General features: G+C 57.0%; 9 protein-coding genes across 9 annotated transcripts; 6 read left to right on the top strand and 3 right to left on the bottom strand.

Moving 5' to 3' along the window:
- Positions 1-558: 558 nt before the first annotated feature.
- Positions 559-3,147, top strand: VTJ04DRAFT_1104 (uncharacterized protein; the record flags this gene model as incomplete). The annotated part of the gene is made up of 1 exon (XM_069358756.1): positions 559-3,147. The coding sequence occupies one exon, from the start codon at positions 559-561 to the stop codon at positions 3,145-3,147; it is 2,589 nt and encodes an 862-aa protein (XP_069223713.1).
- A 487-nt stretch (positions 3,148-3,634) lies between these two features.
- VTJ04DRAFT_1103 (uncharacterized protein) lies at positions 3,635-4,408 on the bottom strand (the record flags this gene model as incomplete). The annotated part of the gene is made up of 3 exons (XM_069358755.1): positions 3,635-3,652; positions 3,730-4,125; positions 4,208-4,408. 3 exons carry the CDS (start codon positions 4,406-4,408, stop codon positions 3,635-3,637), a joined length of 615 nt encoding a protein of 204 aa, XP_069223712.1.
- A 91-nt stretch (positions 4,409-4,499) lies between these two features.
- Positions 4,500-5,858, top strand: VTJ04DRAFT_1102 (uncharacterized protein; the record flags this gene model as incomplete). The annotated part of the gene is made up of 3 exons (XM_069358754.1): positions 4,500-4,629; positions 5,239-5,339; positions 5,841-5,858. 3 exons carry the CDS (start codon positions 4,500-4,502, stop codon positions 5,856-5,858), a joined length of 249 nt encoding a protein of 82 aa, XP_069223711.1.
- A 33-nt stretch (positions 5,859-5,891) lies between these two features.
- On the top strand, positions 5,892-6,706 carry VTJ04DRAFT_1101 (uncharacterized protein; the record flags this gene model as incomplete). The annotated part of the gene is made up of 4 exons (XM_069358753.1): positions 5,892-6,048; positions 6,169-6,413; positions 6,488-6,553; positions 6,620-6,706. 4 exons carry the CDS (start codon positions 5,892-5,894, stop codon positions 6,704-6,706), a joined length of 555 nt encoding a protein of 184 aa, XP_069223710.1.
- Positions 6,707-7,433: 727 nt separating this feature from the next.
- Positions 7,434-7,760, bottom strand: VTJ04DRAFT_1100 (uncharacterized protein; the record flags this gene model as incomplete). Its single annotated transcript, XM_069358752.1, has 1 exon — positions 7,434-7,760. The coding sequence occupies one exon, from the start codon at positions 7,758-7,760 to the stop codon at positions 7,434-7,436; it is 327 nt and encodes a 108-aa protein (XP_069223709.1).
- Positions 7,761-9,106: 1,346 nt separating this feature from the next.
- Positions 9,107-11,542, bottom strand: VTJ04DRAFT_1099 (uncharacterized protein; the record flags this gene model as incomplete). The annotated part of the gene is made up of 1 exon (XM_069358749.1): positions 9,107-11,542. One exon carries the CDS (start codon positions 11,540-11,542, stop codon positions 9,107-9,109), a length of 2,436 nt encoding a protein of 811 aa, XP_069223708.1.
- A 1,310-nt stretch (positions 11,543-12,852) lies between these two features.
- Positions 12,853-13,653, top strand: VTJ04DRAFT_1098 (uncharacterized protein; the record flags this gene model as incomplete). The annotated part of the gene is made up of 3 exons (XM_069358748.1): positions 12,853-12,885; positions 12,964-13,487; positions 13,560-13,653. 3 exons carry the CDS (start codon positions 12,853-12,855, stop codon positions 13,651-13,653), a joined length of 651 nt encoding a protein of 216 aa, XP_069223707.1.
- A 141-nt stretch (positions 13,654-13,794) lies between these two features.
- VTJ04DRAFT_1097 (uncharacterized protein) lies at positions 13,795-15,215 on the top strand (the record flags this gene model as incomplete). Its single annotated transcript, XM_069358747.1, has 2 exons — positions 13,795-14,100; positions 14,961-15,215. The coding sequence occupies 2 exons, from the start codon at positions 13,795-13,797 to the stop codon at positions 15,213-15,215; spliced, it is 561 nt and encodes a 186-aa protein (XP_069223706.1).
- Positions 15,216-15,282: 67 nt separating this feature from the next.
- On the top strand, positions 15,283-18,915 carry VTJ04DRAFT_1096 (uncharacterized protein; the record flags this gene model as incomplete). The annotated part of the gene is made up of 5 exons (XM_069358746.1): positions 15,283-15,511; positions 15,595-16,404; positions 16,463-16,605; positions 16,661-17,207; positions 17,267-18,915. The coding sequence occupies 5 exons, from the start codon at positions 15,283-15,285 to the stop codon at positions 18,913-18,915; spliced, it is 3,378 nt and encodes a 1,125-aa protein (XP_069223705.1).
- Positions 18,916-19,825: the final 910 nt, after the last annotated feature.

Genomic DNA, 19,825 nt, shown 5'->3' with positions numbered 1-19,825 from the left:
GCTCTGTAAGTCCCCAGGAAATCCCCGGGAAATGCCTTGCACGTGCCCAAAGCAGCCAACCCACCAACTTGGCGCCTGACCCACGCAGGAGCCCGACCCTAACCCCCACTCATCAAAGCTTGGCGCAACTGTCAAAGTGGGTCCAAAGCGTGTTTGTTGCCCGGCAACACTCTGCCAACCCAAACATCAACCATGCCAAGCGCCAACACATCAAGCGCCGGAAACAAGCGGTGGCCCGCGCTGCCCATGTTCGAGTCCATGTCTTGCGGCGCCCGACACAAGTCCCGCCTCCCGCTCTTACATATTGTTGACTCGGGTGTTTGGATTTTTTGATTATTGAAGTGAAAGACGTCACCTCGTTATTGTTTCATTGATACAACAGTGACTGCCCTGGACGTTGGGCAAGCCCACCAAGCCACTCAGACTCCTCATAGGTATGACGACAACAGCTGCCCTATCCTTGCTCTTGGACCATCGTCAAAGTTGCCCCTCGTTGACTAACCCAACCAGTGGTCTGGTCATCACCCGTCCCGTCTCATTTCCCTTCTTTCCAAGACGATGGGCCTCACAGCATGGAACCCCTTCCGTGCCCGGAAGGCGAGGAGTCCAAGACTCCCTCTCTACCGAGGCGTCCCCCCGTCAAAAAGACTCACACACCGTTCCCCGGGATCCCCAACAAAAGAGCGCTACTCCGACTCCGAATACTCCTCTTCCTCTGACGATGACGAATCCACCATCTCCGACTCGGACGGTTCGGGCCAAACGTCCCCCTCCGCCTCCCTCCTTCAACCCCCCAAACGCCCAACCCCGTCCGCCGCCGCACGCCGTCTCCCGTTCCGACCATACGCCCGCTACCGTCTCCCAAATAAGGTCATGCGCTGGCTCTGCTTCGGCGTCATGACCACCATCATCCTCTTCATCCTCTGCCTCATCCGCGCCAGCCAGCTCGAGAACCGGCGCCTGGCCGAGGGCAGGGTGGACAAGAAGCCCTTCGTACCGCCGCCGTGGGAGCAGTTCGAGTTCCTCACGCGGTACTACGGCGGGATTAAATCCGTCGTGCCGCTGGCGGACAGCAACCCCCAGTATCCGCGGGACCCGGACGTCGATGGCAGGTATAATGGCACCCAGGAGGGCATCGAGACTAAGACTCCCCCGGCGAGCAGGCCGTTCGTCGACCATCCCAAGGCCGGGATTCCCAAGCCCTCGTCTTCGTCGTCGTCATCGTCTACAGCGGCGGGCGGGATGATCCGCGAGTGTTTCCTCGACGCCGCAAATACCGTCCGCATTCCGTCGATCAGATACCTCCCCGGCCGCCCGAGCGGGTTTCCACAGCACGTCCTTGGCTCGTACGAGCTGCTCTCCCTGCCCGAGGACGTCTGCTTTGACCGCTTCGGACGGTACGGTCCGTACGGGTACGGATACTCGGTGCGGAACGGCGGGTTGGGCCTCGGGGATCACGGAGACAAAACGGGCGCGGAGGAGGTATGGAAGGACGGAAACAAGGTAGATTGGAGGAACGTGGACTGGGCGGATGCGCAAAGGAGGTGTTACCTGGCGAATAAGGACCGGTATAAGCCGCTGGCGGTGCGCGAGGAACGGCCAAAGGGGTTTTATATTGGTGATGGGCTGGCCCAGCAACAGGCCAAGTTAGCATCTCGTTCTGAGAAGAACTCGACAGCTCACATCCTCGCCAACAACAGCACTGCGCAGACCGGCACCGGCACCATCCCCCGCACCGCCGTCGTCCTCCGCGGCTGGGACGAGTTTGTCTGGCGCGAGGAGGACATCCTCAACCTACGCGCCCTCATCTCGGAGCTCTCCCTCGCCTCGGGCGGCCGCTACGACGTGCACCTGCTCGTCCAGGTGCGCAACGACGCGCGCAACCCCGTCTGGGCCGACGATGACGAGTACCGCCGGCGCATCAACGACACCGTTCCCGCCGAGTTCCGGGGCATCGCGACACTCTGGTCCGAGACGCAGATGCTTGCCGTGTACCAGGGCATCCGCGACCTGTGGGCACGCGGTCCCGATCTGCCCGTCCACGGCTCGTACCGCGGCCTGCAGATGGCGATGCAGCTGTTTGCCTACAACCATCCCGAGTACGACTACTTTTGGCAGTGGGAGATGGATATCCGGTACATCGGGCATTATCACGACCTGCTAGAGAAGCTGGAGCGCTGGGCGAGGGAGCAGCCGAGAAAGGGGCTCTGGGAGCGGAACGCTCGGTTTTACATCCCGCGCGTCCACGGCAGCTGGGAGGACTTTGTGCACATGGTCCGTGTCCAAACCGAGCAGCAGACCGTCACGCCAGACACCATCCTCGACCCCAACAACGCCAAACCCCGTCCCGGCGCTCCCAACCCCAACCTCGAAAAGCCCATCTGGGGCCCCGAACGCCCCTCCCACCCCGCCGACTGGTTCGAGCATGCCACCGACCCGACGCCGCCAACCACCACCCCAGACCGCGACAAATACACCTGGGGCGTAGGCGAGGAGGCCGACCTGATCGCGCTCAATCCTATCTTCGACCCGGTCGGCACCACGTGGGCACTCACCGACGACATCACAGGCTACCGTTCCCAACCTCCCAACGACACGCTCCCCCGGCGCGCGCACATCATCACGGCCTCGCGCCTCTCGCGGCGCCTCCTCCTCGCCATGCACCGCGAGACCGCCTTCGCCAAGCACCACGCGTTCCCGGAAATGTGGCCGGCCACGGTGGCGCTGCACCACGGCTTCAAGGCCGTCTTTGCGCCGCACCCCGTGTTTGTGGACCGCGAGTGGCCGCTCGACTACATGGCGCGCGTGTTTAATGGCGGGAGGAACGGCGCGACGGGCGGGGCGAGGACCAGCGTGTTTGGCAACGGGGAACATAACCTGAAGGGCGTGACGTGGTTTTATAATTCGGGTTTCGCGGGGAATTTGTACCGGCGCTGGCTGGGGGCGAGGGTGAACGGGGATGGCGGGGAGGAGTTTGAGCTGACGGTGGACGAGTACGGGGATGACAGGACCGTTGGGACGATGCGGGGAGGCGAAGGGAGGATGTGCTTGCCGCCGATGCTGTTGCATCCGGTGAAGGAGGTGGTAGTGCCGGTGAGGGGAGGGGATGGGAGGGTGGAGGGGGATCAGGTTGATCAGGGTGTTTGATTTTTTTATTTCTGTTATTTCCTTTGTTTTGCCTTGTGGTCGGGCTTTTGTTTGGCTGTTGATATGGGCGGGCCTGCCAGTTGGATATGGTTTCTCTGGCGTTGGGCGGATAATTTGTCGATGGGATGATGATCTATGATGAGTTGATGATGCTTCAATGGCCTTGGGGATGCCAAATATAAGACATGATCTGTTGGGATTGCTAGACCGTTAAAAGTCTGTTTCAAGTTCACGAGGGATAATTGCTCATTGATTCCGACAGCGTGCACTCGCTGGTATAACAGACGATAGCATTATCATGATGACCTTCTGGGATCGTGCTGAAACTCGTGTCATATTGCTGTTGTTGATTGTACATGTATGGTATGGCCCTCGCCTCGAGACATGCCTCATCCAAGACGCCAATATACGCCGCCACCCTTTTTGTTTTCGTTCATGCCCAAGCCCCAGAAACCCTCCGTCAGAACCAACCATGCTAGTGAGCAGTTTAGACGACCCGCTTGACCTATTATACCAAGGGAATCCGTCAGCATGAACTAGACTCATCCGGACATCAACCAAAGAGCATAAAAACCAACGTACCTCAAAGAACCGCCGCAGCCACCAGACCTGGAAGACGCTCTCGCCGATAACGACGGCGATGACGAAAATGTTCCACCACTTGACGCGGCTGTTTGTGCTCTCGGCGGTGTTGCGGTGGGTGCGCTCGCGGACGACAATGTAGCTCTGCTCGTCCTTGACGCGCTCCAGCATCTCGGACAGCTTGCGGACCTCGACCTCGAGGGGGTCCTGGGGCACGTCGGCCTCGGAGACGTAGACGATACCGTGGACGTTGAACGACACCTCCTTGCTCGTGGCGCCCCAGTGCTCGTTGCCGAAGCAGTAGGTGTACTTGCCGTCGTGCTTGGCGTCGAAGGAGAAGTCGCCATTGGAGACGGACTTGTCGTTGACTTCGAATTGGCCGATGGGGTTTGTGATCTGTGTGAGAGGTGGGAGGAGCTTGGTCAGCGGCTGCTGCTCAGGAGGGGAGTGCTGGTTGGGACCTGGAGTATGTATGTACCCAGAAGTCAATGTCGAGGTTGCCGGCGCTGCCAAACTCGCGGTCGCCGACCTGGAAGGTGACGGTCATCTTGTCGCCGCGGTGGAGGTTCTCGTGGAAGCACTCGCGGCCGTGGGCGGGGAGCTGGATGTTGTGGGCGGCGGCGGAGCCCAGCAGCACGCTGGCCGCCAGCAGCAGACGGGCTGCTGCTTGCAGGAACATGGTGGTGGTGATTTTCCTTTTTGTCGTCGGTGTCGTCGTCGTCGGGTCCAGGGTCGGGTCTAGGGTCGGGTGGGTGATGACGACAGCAGCAATGTTGCCAGGCTGGCCTCCGCAATGGTTGCCGACGACGATTGCTGGTCGTGCTTGTTCCCTCTTTCGGGGGATAGGTTGTGATGCTGCTGCTCCAGGGCTCGGAGATTCCCAAGGGACACCTTGGCGAAGTCGGTTTCCAAGAGGCTTGGCCAATCGCCGGCTGCCAAGCAGACGTCAGTTCACGTTCTCTGTCGGCCGGCTTCAACTGCCTGCTGTTTTTCAGTGCTGGGCAGAAAAAGGAGGCGCACGTTCACTGGCTCCAATCAGGTGAAACGCCCCTCGTTTCTCCGCCGGTACAAGTAGAGTACAGGTGGCAACCAGCTGTTATCGGCTTATCAGCCGGGGAATAAGCCCTGCCGATAAACCTGTGGGAGGTACCCTCCGAGTCCCGCCGGGTATCCAAAGGGAGCCCAAAGGTGGTCCTTGCACGCTGTGAACGGGGCGCATCCCGATTCCATGAGCCTCTGGAAGCCAACCAGCAGGCGGAAAGCAGGCCAGGAGGCTAACGTTGCCGAGACCGCAGCAATCGCAGCGCAACGCAAGCCAGCCAGCAGCCACTGAGCCAGCAGCCAGCAGCCCACTGACTGTCGGGTCCCTGCCTGTTTCTCGATTGGGCTGCGTGTTGGGAGGGCCCCGTTCGGCCCAAGAACAACTTTCAAAATCCAATCCCGGGCACTTCTTGTTTTCCCCCCCCTCGAGGCTCTCCTTCCACACACCGCCATCGTAGCATCACAAAGTCCCCATTCAACTCTCGACGGTCGTCCGGCTTCTTCCTGCTGCCTCATCATCACCGTCGTCAGCCCACTTTATCCTTCATCCATCCATCCCCCAAATAATAGTAAGTCGGCCAGTTTCTTTTCTCCGTCACCCAGTGCCCATCCAGCCCATCATCCCATCCCTCTGCCTCGGTTTTTGCCTGTTGGACTCCGTTCGCGTCCAGCCTCCGTCTCTCCCCTTTGCGTCTGGTTGCGTGCGAAGGCATCCAATCTACGAGTCTTGCGCGGCCCAAAGCCCGCCCTGACTGCCCGTCCAATCCGTTCCAGGTTGTGACGACTCTTCCATCCCTTTCCCTCTTTATTCTGCAGCCTGGAGCATCTCGAGCCATTCCCCTGGCAGGACGCGCTGTGCTGCATATCTGTCCTCAGACCACGCCCGTCCCGGATCAGACTTCAAAAAGGCCGTCGGTAGCCTCCAAAGCCCACGGCTCCTTTGTCAACTTGTCGGCAGCCCCATCTTCCCGCCAGACAATCGAACCTTCCCGCTCGCTCCTCTCGAAACCGCACCCACCATTCAAACCGCTGCTGTTCAGCTGCTTACCTTGGGTTTTCTTACGCCGCAGATCATTTATCTACCGTAATCGTCACGCGAGTCACCTCACAACACCGCCAAGATGGGTATAGCGGGATCCAAGCTTTTCAGCTTCCTCTCTCTGCTTATGAAGCAGAAAGAGATGCGCATCCTCATGGTTGGTCTCGATGCCGCCGGCAAGACCACCATCCTCTACAAGCTCAAGCTTGGTGAGGTCGTCACCACCATCCCGACCATCGGTATGTTGTCCGCCCTGTCCGCTTTTTGTTGGCCTCCGAGGATCTCCGCTACAGTGCATCCAAGAGTTCTTGGACACACAGCCTCGTCGAACACGTGTGGCTGATTCTTACCCCCCTCAGGCTTCAACGTCGAGACCGTCGAGTACCGCAACATCCAGTTCACCGTGTGGGACGTCGGTGGTCAGGACAAGATTCGCCCCCTGTGGCGCCACTACTTCCAGAATACCCAGGGCATCATCTTCGTCGTCGACAGCAATGACCGCGACCGTGTGCCCGAGGCTCGTGAGGAGCTGCAGCGCATGCTCAACGAGGATGAACTGAGGGACGCCCTTCTCCTCGTCTTCGCCAACAAGCAAGATCTGCCGGTGAGTTACCATCCCAAAAAATAATATGACTGAAGCAAAAGACGAAAAGCTGACCCCGCTGTTCTTTTCCCCAGAATGCCATGTCCGTCGCCGAGATCACAGACAAGCTCGGCCTCCACAGCCTGCGGCAACGCACTTGGGTACGATATCTTGGTGATTCCTGCAACTTGTCATGTCTCCCAGCTGCTAACCCTTCTCCCTTTTAGTACATCCAATCCACGTGCGCCACCTCGGGTGACGGTCTCTTTGAGGGTCTTGACTGGCTGGCCCAGGAGATCAAGAAGAACAACTAAGTGCGTACGACACTGGCAAATAACCGGCTGGTGGTTTAGGGGAGAGGGGGGTTTTGTTTCCTGATCTCCTCACACCTTGTTTCTTCCTTCCCTACGCCGCCACCGCCGCCTCCTTTTTTTCTCCCGGCCAAGCATGGCATCGATGGCGTTGCTCTATCAGATATAAACCTCCGCTAGCGCAATCAGTCGACCTTGCCTATTCTGAAGACCAGCCTCTACCTCCCCCCAACCTGTCTTTTTTGCGCATGGATCCCCGTGAACGCACAATACGCCGCTACTTTATGAAATGAGAAACGAGAGAGAGAAAGATGAAGAGAGCAGACGGAGAGCGGGATGAGGGGTGTGTTTGTGTATTGCGTGGTGGTGGTGGCGGCCGGACGTTCGTTTATCTTGGGACTTTTGCGATGTTTTCCCTCGGGTCTTTGGGGGAGAAAGAAAAGAGAGGAAAAGAGGACGAACGAAGGGACGCCATCATCACATGGTCGGTTCCTCACATGAGTTGGGGGACCCTCAATCAAATGTACAATTTGCTACGACAGACACGGGCACGCTTCTTGTTCTGCCTGGAAGTTGGGTCATCCACGGTTTTGTTATCTTCTTCCATTCCATCACTGTTTACTTTCTTCATCTTTTGGTCTCTTGCGGTGTTTCGCTCTAGACGTACGTGGTGATGACATGCAGGAAGCAAGCAATCCGAAATGGATGGCAAGTTGGAAGGGGGCAGGTTTTATGGCAGAAAGGGAACTAGGACGATATCTGACGATGGCAATGACATGATGATTAAAAGCAGGAGAAAAGGAATTGGTGGTTGTGGCTGCGGCGGCGGTGTTGGTGGGAAGTGAAAGAATACAAGGGTGAGACGGCTCTTATTTGTTTTGTTTTCTCTCTGCCTGGGTTGGGATGGTTTTTGATACTTTATTGCGTACAACAAGATTGAGCAAAGACAGAATGGACGATGGCATGCTGGAATGAATGATGGATTGGGCGTCGTGAAGGGTTGGTTTTTCTTTTCTCTTTTAAATGGGGGAAAGAGGGGATTGACTTGTGAATTCATCACCTTTGTTTACCACTCCGTAGGTAGGTAAGTAGTTGTTTTCGGACACTCTCAATGGATGGTTGTTGAGTGTTGATTTCTACCCGAGATACCTCATTCTGCAGTGCTGCTTGTAACGTCTATCAGTACAAGGCGTTTTTTACTGCTCAACTCCTCGCCATTTTGGTGTTTGATTGGGTTCCTCACACCTGCGTGCAATGCTAACCTAGGCGGGTAGTTGGCTGATCTAGGGGTATGTACCTACGTACGTAGGTGATCTCCTTGGCGCAGTGTTGAAGCACGCAACCGAAACTGGAAGAAGGAGGCTGGGGAATGAATGATGTCAGACAGACAGACAAAGAGGGAGATAGATTATTGGCCTTGGGGCCGTTGGTGTGACACGGAATACGAAGAACATGACGACAAGAGTCTGGTGATTGCGGGCCTCGGGGAGAAGTTAGGTTGATGCCCGATTCTACCGTATTGCTTATCCCAGTTCAAGGACAGAGGTAGGTACCTACCTAGGTACCTGAGTTCTCGTGAGTTCGTGTTCACATGCTCAGTCAAACTCGGGGTGCCATTCTTGGGGGGAGGGGCCAGGTTGGAACTCTTTCATAACAACTTATCACTCTGTTATGAGACAAGTTGGCTCCTTGAAATGGGGTAATGGGTGAGCGTTCTGCTTCTTACACCCGCAAGGCAACATACAACAGTCCGTTGGTGGTTTGGTTGGTTAGTCTCTTTGTCTCGTACATATACTCCGTATTGGCGCAGGTCATTTTCACTGAGGTTGTTGGTCTTGTTTGCAGCCCCTTACCTCAGGTACGTATTGTCCCCACGAGCCCCTCTATCAGTAATGTTCAAGTCAAGATCCGGATGCGGTTGGATGGCTTTGTGTAACATATGACGATCGGCTCCCCTCGACAACTGATGGGGTAAGGGCATGGCACTGGAGATATGGCCATAAGACGAACCAGGAGGAATGTAACTCCGAGCTAGAGGGGGAGGAAGACTCGCTATGTGTTTTATTTGTTTTATTTGCTTATGACCATGCTCAAAACTGAGCGGCACCTAGCTATGGAGAAGTCGATGAACACATTCTTACCCCACAGAATATCATCCCAGCAGTAATCGTTGAAGAGCAGAGTCTAATAGAATTTTATATCACAATGTACCTATCCAGCCACCTTTTCCACCCCAACCCCTATCATTCAAACACCATGATGAAGCGGCGAGTTTTCCTTAATATTATACACGCGAAAACCCTCCCAGTCATATCATGCTATAGTACAGATAAATAAACAAAGTCATTCATACAAACAAGGTCATACCCGTCGTCATCAAATCATGACCAGAAAAGCACCTCATCAAGCCGCGGCGCTCTCCTGCTGCTGCTCGCCATCCCCCTGCCGCTGCTGCGCCGGCACCGCGCTCACCACTAACCCGCTCTTGTCCTCATTCAGCGACACCCGCGCCGTATCCCCCGTCCGAATCTCCCCGCGGATGATCTTATCCGCCAGCCCGTTGCCAATCTGCGTGGTGATCAGCCGGTTCAGCGGGCGGGCGCCAAACTTGGGATCGTATCCCCTCTCGGCCAGCCACTCGCGCACGTCGGCGGGCACGTCGAGCGTGATCCTGCGGTCGTCCAGGCGGCCCTGCAGCTCGCGCAGGCGGATGTCAACAATGTCGCGCAGGGCCTGCAGGGAGAGGCGCTTGAAGACGATGAAGCTGTCGATGCGGTTGAGGAACTCGGGCGGGTACTTGGAGGCGACCACGTCCATGACGGCGGACTTGACGCGGGGGTGGATGTCGCCGTCCTCGGTTTCCTCGTATGGGTGGATGGGATCGGCGCCGACGAGGATCTCAGCGCCGAGGTTGGAGGTGAGGACGATGATTGTGTTCTTGAAGTCGACCTTGTGGCCCTGAGCGTCGGTGAGGTAGCCTTCGTCGAGGACCTGGAGGAGCAAGGCCGAGATGTCGCGGTGCGCCTTCTCGAACTCGTCGAACAGCAAGACGGCGTAGGGTTTGCGGCGGACTGCCTCGGTCAGTTGGCCTGCGTCTTCGTAGCCCACGTAGCCCGACGGGGCGCCGATGAGGCGGGAGATGGTGTGCTTTTCCTGAAACTCGGACATATCGAAGCGGACGACGGCGGTTTCGGTCGAGAAGAGGAAGCCGGCGAGTTTCTTGCAGAGCTCGGTCTTACCGACGCCGGTTGGGCCGAGGAAGAAGAAGGAGGCGAGCGGCCGGTTCTCGCCGCTCAGGCCGGCGCGCTGCATCCGCACGGCGTCGGCGACGGCCTTGAGAGCTTCGTCTTGCCCGCGGATGGATTCGCGGAGAATGTCTTCCATGTGGATGAGCCTCTCCATGTGGCCGGTGGTGAGCTTCGAGACGGGGATGCCGGTAACGCGTGACACCACATTGGCGATGTCATCGGCCGTGACCGAGTCGTGGATCAGGGCGTCCTCGTCCTGAGACTTCTCTCCATCCTTGGGAAGCTTCTTCTCCAGGCTGGGGATGATGCCGAAGCGCAGCTCCGATGCCCGCGCAAAATTGCCCTCGCGCTGGGCCTGCTCCAATTCTATTCTGGCCTTGTCAAGCTCCGCCTGCGTCTGCTTGATGGCGTCGATTTCGGCCTTCTCCTTCTCCCACTTCTCCGTCAAGATGGCTGCCTCCTCCTGGCACTTCTTGAGATCTGCCTCAAGCTTCTCGCGCCGCTCCTTGCTGGCGATGTCCTTTTCTTTCCGCAGACTTTCGAGCTCGATCTGGATGGTCATGATCTTCTGGTCGAGGCGCAGGATATCTTCAGGCTTGCTTTCCTGCTGCAACCGTAGCGAGCTGGCGGCCTCGTCCATCAGGTCAATGGCCTTGTCGGGTAAGAACCGATCGGTGATGTAGCGGTTCGAGAGAGTCGCGGCGGCAACGAGAGCGCCGTCGGTAATGCGCACACCGTGGTGGACCTCATACTTGTCCTTGATGCCGCGAAGGATGCTGATGGTGTCTTGAACGCTTGGCTCGCCGACAATGATAGGCTGGAAACGCCGGGCCAATGCGACGTCTTTCTCGATCTGGCGGTATTCGGCGAGGGTTGTAGCACCGCAGCACTGCAGCTCGCCGCGCGACAAGGCGGGCTTGAGGAGGTTGGAGGCGTCAATGGAGCCCTCGGCCTTGCCTAAGCCGAGCAGGGTATGAAGCTCGTCGATAAAGAGGATCACCTCGCCATTGGCCTCGTGGACTTCGTTCAAGACCTTCTTGAGGCGCTCCTCAAAGTCGCCGCGGAACTTTGCGCCAGCGATCAGAGAACCCAGGTCAAGAGCAATCACTCTCTTGTTCTTTATGCTCTCTGGGACAGCCCCGCGCACAATCTCTTGGGCAAGGCCCTCCAGGATAGCCGTCTTGCCGACGCCGGCGTTTCCGATCAGGACGGGGTTGTTCTTGGTCCGGCGTGAGAGGATCTGAATCGTGCGCTGAATCTCGGAGGACCGGCCGATGACAGGGTCGAGTTTGCCGGCCTTGGCCTTTGCCGTCAGGTCGACGCCGTATTGTTCGAGGGCTGGCTTTTCGGGCTCACCGCCGAGGTTCATGCGGTGCGTGCCGCCCGGGGGATGTGGCCTGCCATAGTTGGAGTATGCTCGGAGGGCGATGGTCGGGAGGAGATGGAGGGGATCGGTTGCGGCGGTAGTCAGCCGGGGAGCTGCTGCTAGAGTGCGTGGGAGTTGGCGTTGTGTGAGGGCGAAAGCCCCGCGTGTTGAAGCGGCCAGCCGCCGTGAAGCTTCTGATACAAGTTGAAGTCGTGCTGGTTGCATGTTTCGCATGTAAAGCATGTCAGGACGTTGAGGTCGACGTCAAAGGTCACCAAATAGGAAAGAGAGATTGTATTGGTCAACCCAGGCCGTTCACGGTCGCAAGGTATTTCTAGGTCTTTATTCTAACAGCTGGACTGTGGCAATCGGGACCTGGCTCTGCCATGCGCCAGGGCCCATCGAACGTCGGATGTTGTCTTGACAGGAACAATCTCGCAGCTTCCAGGCCGAGCCGTGGGAGTCGCCTTCGGCTCTTCGCCATCGCCGCCCACCAAAACCTGGAAGCTTTATCTTATCGCCGACCCTCTTATGCTTGGAGGTGTCGAGTGGGTCCACATAACAGATCGGGCAGGTGGTCAGTGCGTCTCTGTTGACTTTTCTGGAAAATAAATTTTTGGAGGTCGAGCTCTTCCTTCTCTTCTCCAAACAACAACACCAAGACGGCTGATCTCGGGTCAACATGTCAACCACCAGGTCTCCTTAAATGGTACGTACTATCTGGATTTTTCTTTCAATAAGCATCCCCTTCTTTCCTGATGATAACTTTTGGTCCGTGTTTCCGAGCGGCCTCAAGACCCGCAGATGTGGACAAAACCCGCCTTGACAGGCAACTCTGATCCTTATTACCTCGACTTCGTTTGCTCTGCTTGGACAACGCGTGCCGGCACAAGCTAACTGTGTGCGCTCGACAGGTGTTTGAATGCTTGAGAAATCGATCATGCTCGATTGCTAGGGGTGTTCGTTTGTCCAACAGAGCGGTAGAGAGGAGAGTGCTCCTCACCGAAACTGCCGTAGAGCAAGACAACTGGAACCCATCCATGAGGTAATCAGTTAATTAGTTTTTGTCAGCAGTAGCGGAGCTTCCATATATTTGAATGTATGTACGAGTTCAAGGATTAATGGGGTCTATATGCCAATACAATCCATTGGGAACTGCATGCCATTCCTTCGTACCAGCTTTGACATTCCGGATCGGCGTAATTCTAGCCCATGGAGCCAATGCGAAAGTCCTCGTGCCTGCCTCATCCATAGTGAAGATTGCCTGGCCATTGAAGGTCACGGATGGCTATGTGATCCTGTATCGTCCATGGGATTTAAAGTTTAGGTTCTGCGTCGAGATGGCTCGGACGCTTCACTGTGCTGAAGTGTCAGGTGGGGCTCGTCGCGTCAATTGGAGGATAATCAGCAGCTCAACGCGCCGCGACTCCAAGCTCCCTTGTCTTCTCCAACAAGTTTCGCGAACAGAGAAGACTCTAAGAAACGAATCTTGAAGACTGCACAGTTTACGGATCGAAACACAATAAGCCGCCAAGATGCCGATGTACGGTGACCTCGGAAACAAACTTGTGAGTCTCGACCATCCAGCGGAGGCTGTCTCGCACAGCCCGAGGAGCCCAACTAACACCCCTCCTTCCCATCCACAGGTCCAGCACGCTAAGCGGACGCAAAACCTCACTCATCTCCCGCCGTACCAAACGGAGCTCGTGCGGGCCGTCACGCGCGAAGTCCGTGACCTCGACCGGGACGTCGCAGCGCTCCTCGAGCCTTTCCAGGGCTCCTTTGATCCAGCCGAACACCAAGCTACAGCCTGCACACTCCTGGTCAACCACTTGTCGATGCGCCGGAACAAGCGCTGCCTCCTCGCCTACCACCGGACGAGAACCGACAAACTGGAGGAGATGGTTTGGAACGGGACAGATATTCTCGACATTGCGGGGGCCCAGCAGCAGGGTGGAGCGGCAGCGGCCCCAGGGCCGGATGGTGCGGCGGGAAGCAGCAGTTTGAGCCCGCAGGAGGAAGATTATTTCCGGCAGTATGGGGATTTGCTGGCCGCATACAAGGGGCATTGGACAGACATCGACCTGACGGGGAGCTTGGAACCCCCGAGGGATCTGTTCATTGATGTCCGTGTGCTCAAAGATGCCGGCGAGATTCAGACCGAGTATGGGTAAGTTCTGATCCCGGTTGAGTCTTAGGAGTAATGCCGGCGGAACAGGGCTGATGATACGTGATGCGACAGGGCCATCAACCTGACCAAGAACAGCCAGTTCTACGTCCGGCAGGGGGATGTAGAGCGGTTAATCGCCCAGGGATACCTCCAGAAGCTCGGGTGAAGAGTGGACAGCAGATGCTGGAACGAGCATCGATTGGCCGCTCGTGTGGCGTGCAGGGTCACGATACAATGACCGAGTCAAGTACAGACACATCATCTACAAGCTCCGCCTTGCACTGCGGGAGCAAAACACCACCACGCTATGTATGTATGGACAACCGGTCAGAGCCAAACCCCAGCAGCGTTTCACTTCCCCGCGATCATCTGGCTCCCCGCGCGGCTCAGCAAAGATGGCACCACGATGGCGGCAGAAGACGTTGCGTTTCTCCTCCGGGTGGCAAAACTTCAAATAGATCTTGACGGGCAAGCCGGTGCGGCATTCAACCGGGAACGACGGAAGCCATCCGCGAGCCGGAGCCGCATCGGCGCGAGCGCCCAATGTGGGGGAGACAGCGAGGGAAGGCTGCCAATGTCAAGGGGAGGACGGAGCACGCAAGACGGCTCATGTGTATGTTCCCGCCGGTGCCTGCAGAGTGCCTTGTTGCAAGGCCATGCTCACATGGCTTGACGAAGTTTTTTGGCCAATGGTGAGGGCCAGGCCGTTGGCACAGTGCACTGTCAGGCATCGGATTCGCTGGGTGAGAAAGCGGATAGAAGAGAGAAGTGGTCAAACAGGTGCCGTTTTGCTTGTTGTTGTACCAGCAACTCACTTCATGTCTGGAATATCTTGTGCTACCGTTCGAGTCAATAATCGTGAGTTCAAAATTTCACAAATGTGTCAATTCCAGGTTTTGGGTTTACAAGGCCCATCCTGGCGTGATGGTCTTTCGACAGGCAAGATCGGTACCTCAAGTCGACAGCAGAAGTCAATTCGCACTGTTATTACATCACCCTACAGAGGCCCCACCGTCGCTTGCATGTGAACCAAACGTTCCAGACCTCGAACCTGTTTCCTGTTGACTTTCAAAAATTAGCAATTGAACCGCGCAGCATGCAAGCACGTCACAATGCTGGTGTGATTTGCACCGATGCCGGACGATATATTTGTGAACAATAGGGATTGGAGATGAAAAGATTCGAGGGGATGGAATGGAATTATGGATTTGTTGTTGTCCGAAGTTGGCGCTAGTTGACGGATTCGGCTCCACCAAAAACCAGAAAAATATCAACCTGGGAAGGGTCGGGACAGAGGAACCAGCACAGTGCTCCGGGTTTCTCTGAACATCTGAATACTACTACATCCGGATGCTTATCTCCTGTCGCCTTGTCTCTCCCGTCCTGCGCAAGCATATCATCAACCGTTGAGCCAACCACTAGTTAGGTGCGATATCGATGGTGTGCTGATGCCCTGGCATGACTAGCATCTAGACCGGTACATACTATAGCTGCGTCGCTCCATCATCGCCGTCATCCGCCTGCAGCCCGATCCTCCACCTTGCTGTCGACATAATCCATTCCGCCTGTTGTTTCCGCCTGCCTTACAGGCCAGCAAATAACCTTCGGCCTCCCGTATACACATCATCGCAGGGGGTTGATGTCGTTCTAGCCCCGAACGCTCGATCCGTGCCTTGCGCCATGAGCCTGGTGTTGCCTCGTCCTCTGGATTCCGCAACAACCGCTTGACGACAGCATACCGTACCGGAATAACGACCCGAGCCTCACCTCAGACAGACACCCTGCCTACCCGCAGATGTCGTCCCCTACTCCCGGCGACTCCTCACGGGGTCGTCGGTACTCCGTCTCGTCCATCGCTTCCCACGGCGACGACGATCTAGACCAACACCACGGCCAGTCAGGCCAACACCACCTCTCACGCCAACTTAGCAACGATGCCCGGTTGTTCTCCTCCTCCGTGGGCGCCATCCCCCATCGCGAACCCCTGAGGTCCTTCATCCACGGAACAATACGGGACTATCTAGGTTCGTACCCGCCGCCGTTCTGACGAACCTCACCGCGGACCCCGACCACCTCTCTTGTCTCATGCTGACATTTCCAAACCTAGCTCCCCTCGACAGCGCCGAATCTGCCCGCTCCGTGCGCGAAGAAACCGCCGAACTCGCCAGCTACTTCCTCTCCGGCACGAAGGACGCCGAAAGCCCGCCGCCCTTCCTCAGGCGAACACGATCCTCGTCGCTCCAATTCACCCGTAGTACTACCGCCATCCCCGGCCCCGCACAAATAGTAGAGCCGCCCAGCCCAGGGAGCGTGAGAACGGTGGTTCTCCGGCGGCCGTCGAATACGATAGCCGAAGTCTCCGAGCCTCCGTCTCCTGAGGGCACTCACGAGGCTGGGGAGGGGACTGGAGAGGGCCCGTCCATGCTCGCGAATATGCTGAGGAGGAGTCCGCCTGATCATCAGCCAACGAGGATTGACCAGGATTTGGAGCGGGGTGGGACAACTGAAGGTGAAGAGGAGGAACGAGGAGAAGAAAGCGAAGCAGAAGAAGCGCTCACAAGGGTGCCGAGTTCGGCATCCTCGCGCCGGCCGATCCTGACACATCGCACTGCGAGCGAACCGGGCGGTGAGATGGCGCCGCTGTTACGAGATGCTGCTGCTAGGAATGGGTACGGTATCATTGGCGAGGAACCGGTTGACGAAGACCTGGAAGGCCAGAAACAGCCGGGGCAGCGGCATAGGAAGTGGTTCGGGGGAGCAACAAGGTCTTTCAGGAAGACAATCCCCGTCACTCTTGCTCATCCGAAACGCTGGGATGTGGGCGTGCTGTGGAGAAAGGCCGTGGTTGAGCCCGTGTCCTGTTTGCCGGCTGTGGTGGTGGGCTTGTTGTTGAATATTCTTGATGCTTTGTCGTACGGTAAGTTTGCGGGTTTGCGGTTTGTTCTTCAGCCTGGTAGATGCTGACTCGGATCAAGGAATGATCCTCTTTCCGCTCGGAAGTCCTATCTTCGCGAGTCTCGGATCCGCGGGGATATCGATGTTCTACGTCAGCTGCATTGTCTCCCAGCTCACCTACTCCACGGGGAGTATCTTTAAGGGAGGCGTCGGCTCAGAGTTGGTGGGTGAACCTGGTCATCTCCAACTGGTGTGGAGGCTAACACAATGTTGTACAGATCGAGGTCGTCCCCTTCTTCCACAACATGGCCGCCACGATCACGGACATGGTCGGCGAAGACAAACCGGACGCTGTCATAGCTACCACTATTACCTCCTACGCCATAAGCACCATGTTGACGGGCGCCGTCTTCTTCCTTATGGGCTATTTCAAGGTCGGCTACCTCGTCGGCTTCATCCCTCGCCACATCCTGATCGGCTGCATCGGCGGCGTCGGCTGGTTTCTGGTCGCCACGGGGTTCGAGGTGACGGCGCGGATTGACGGGAATCTGCATTACGATCTCGACACACTCAAGTACTTGATAAGGGTTGATACGCTGCCTCTGTGGATTATCCCCCTGACGCTGGCCGTTGTGCTGTTCTACGGACAGTCCAAGATTGCGTCAAAGTACTTCCTGCCGATGTACATCCTCGCCATCCCCGCCGTGTTCTATGCTGTAACCGCCGTCTTTGGGTTGCTGGATCATGAGAACCTAAGAGATGGCGGGTGGGTGTTTGAAGGGCCGCCAGCAGGAGAGCCTTGGTGGTACTTTTATACACTTTACAGTACGATGCCTTCCTCCCTTCTTCCGAAATCATTCTTCGAAGCTGACAGTTTTCCTCAGAGTTCAAGCTCGTCCACTGGGGAGCTATTGCCGAGTGTATTCCCGCCATGCTCGCTCTGACATTCTTCGGCATTCTCCACGTGCCCATCAACGTCCCTGCACTGGCCCTGAACACTGGAGAGGACCACGCCGACCTGGACCACGAGCTCAAACTCCACGGCTACTCCAACTTCCTGTCCGGTGCCGTGGGCAGTATCCAGAACTATCTGGTTTACTCCAACAGCCTGTTTTTCATGCGTTCGGGCGGGAACACGCGGCTGGCAGGCTTCCTGTTGGCGCTGTTCACCTTCCTCGTCATGATTGTTGGCCCGTCGTTGATCGGTTACATCCCCGTCATGATGGTCGGCGTGCTCATCTTCGACCTCGGTTTTGAGCTGCTGTTGGAAGCGATCTGGCAGCCCCGGAAGAAGCTCAAGCCGCTTGAGTATTTCACTGTACTCGTGATTGTGCTCGTCATGGGCACATACGACTTCGTTGTCGGCATCGGCGTAGGCATCTTGCTGGCTTTCATTGCACTGACTTTCCAAACATCTCGTGTTTCGGCCATCCGCGCGACATACTCGGGCGATGTTGTCGGGTCGACGGTGAGGAGGAACCCCACTCAACAGCACTACCTCCGCCAGGTTGGAAGGCAAATCAGCATCATCAAGTTGTCGGGTTATTTGTTCTTTGGCACGATCGTGGGAGTTGAGGACCGCATACGCGCGCTGATTTCGGAGGACGAGTTCCGTCGCCGCCCCATCAGGTTCCTCGTGCTCGACCTGTGGCTCGTCACGGGCGTGGATTACTCCGCGGCCGAGGTGTTCAACACCATCAGCCGCCTGCTGCACGGCAAGGGCATCGAACTGGTCATCAGCGGCGTGGACGCCGAGCATGGCCTGGGCCGTGACCTGCGCGCCGTCGGGCTCGGCGAAGACGGCGAAATCGAGGTCAAACTCCTCCCCGAACTCAACTCGGCCCTCGAGTACTGCGAAAACGAACTCCTCAAGGAACTCTACGCCAACCAAACCGACGAGGCCGCCATAGCTCCCCGCGGCACCGCGAACCTTGACGTTCCCAGCTCAAGCTCCCACACCGGACCCTTCGCCCCGTTCCTGAGCTCGTCCCCTAGGCGCGACCACCTCCGCGAAGCGGCGCGCCAGTCCCTTTACCACCAGGCCGACCGCGATCGTTCCCGCACCGCCGCCCGCTGGCAGTCCTTCAGCGAGCCGCTGCGCCTGATGCTACAGATCCTGGGCGAAGTGTCGGACCGCAACGAGGATTTCTGGTACCGCGCCGCGCGCCGGTTCCGCCGCCGCGAGTACCCCGCGGGGCACACGCTGTTCCGCCGGGGCGAGCCAGCCGACGCGTTCTACCTGGTGGAGAAGGGGATGCTCAGGGCCGAGTACGATCTCCCGCAGGGCTGGTTGTGCGAGAGCATCGTGGCGGGCACGACGTGCGGGGAGCTGCCCTTCTTTTCGGAAGGGTGCCGGACGGCGACGTGCGTGGTCGAGAGGGACGCGGTGCTCTGGGCGCTGGACACGGAGGAGTGGGCCAAGTTGCAAAGGGAGGATCCGGACGTGGCGCAGGAGTTGTTGAGGGTGTCGTTGAAGTTGACGAGTGAGAGATTGGGGAGCATCACGTCGTATACGTTGGCTGTTGGAGGGTGATGGGAAGGGCTCTCTCTTTTGGAAAGGGGGAACACTATTGGTGCTGCGGGCTTGGTTTTGGGTATTAAAATTTTGGGTATTGGCGGTTGGAAAAGAAAATGGGCTGAGCATAACATAAGGAGTATAACTGTTGGGTACCTAGGGAGAGCGCCAGAGCGTTGTGTATGGGGTTTGGGGTATCCTTGAGCAAACAATGACACACAGATAGGTCAATGTTGGATGTTCATACGACATTCATGATCAGACATGTGCAGACATGGAGCTACGTAGTAGGCTCAAGCTTCCAACACCGCTTCGCCCATCTCTTTGAAGGAGTCGAGGCCAGAAAGGTCATCGACAAGCCGCCCCTGTTTGACCTCCTCGGCCCGCCATGCATCATGGCGATGCCAGTGAACTACGTGGCCTGGCATGCTGCCTTGGGGAACACCGACAACGACCGTTTAGACGCGAGGTTGTCCTCCATCCATCACTGAGGACTTGAGGTATTGCAGATCCAGGACGGTAGGAAGGACATTGACTACCCGCATAGCTAGAGTGGTGTACCCTTCCGGTCTATTACGTCTTCCCCGTGCCCTCTCCCAATTCAGGTATGCATCTCGACAAAACGCAGGTCTGATACAAACAAGTATGAGAAAGTTACATTCCCCTCGTTTCATCCATTGAGAACCCCAGTATGAGAGGTGAGAGTTCCCAACCGCTTGTACAGGCGAGGTAGGACCTTGAGATAGATCCCTCATCAACGGCCCAACTCTCCTCCGTTGTTGTAAGTAACAAGGAAAGCCTTGTCATTCTGAGGCTCGAAGGGTTGTTTGGACATGTCAAAGCACCTGCAGCACGGGACGAGGCGAGAACAAAAAGGAGAGAACGGGAAATCGGGGTTTATGTGCCGTGCCACAGGCATACCTACCTC

This window comes from Mycothermus thermophilus (genome assembly GCF_041956435.1).
Source record: "Mycothermus thermophilus strain CBS 625.91 unplaced genomic scaffold VTJ04scaffold_1, whole genome shotgun sequence".
Lineage (NCBI taxonomy): Eukaryota > Fungi > Ascomycota > Sordariomycetes > Sordariales > Chaetomiaceae > Mycothermus > Mycothermus thermophilus.
Note: the sequence above shows the minus strand (reverse complement) of the source record. Positions and strands in the feature narration are given on the sequence as shown.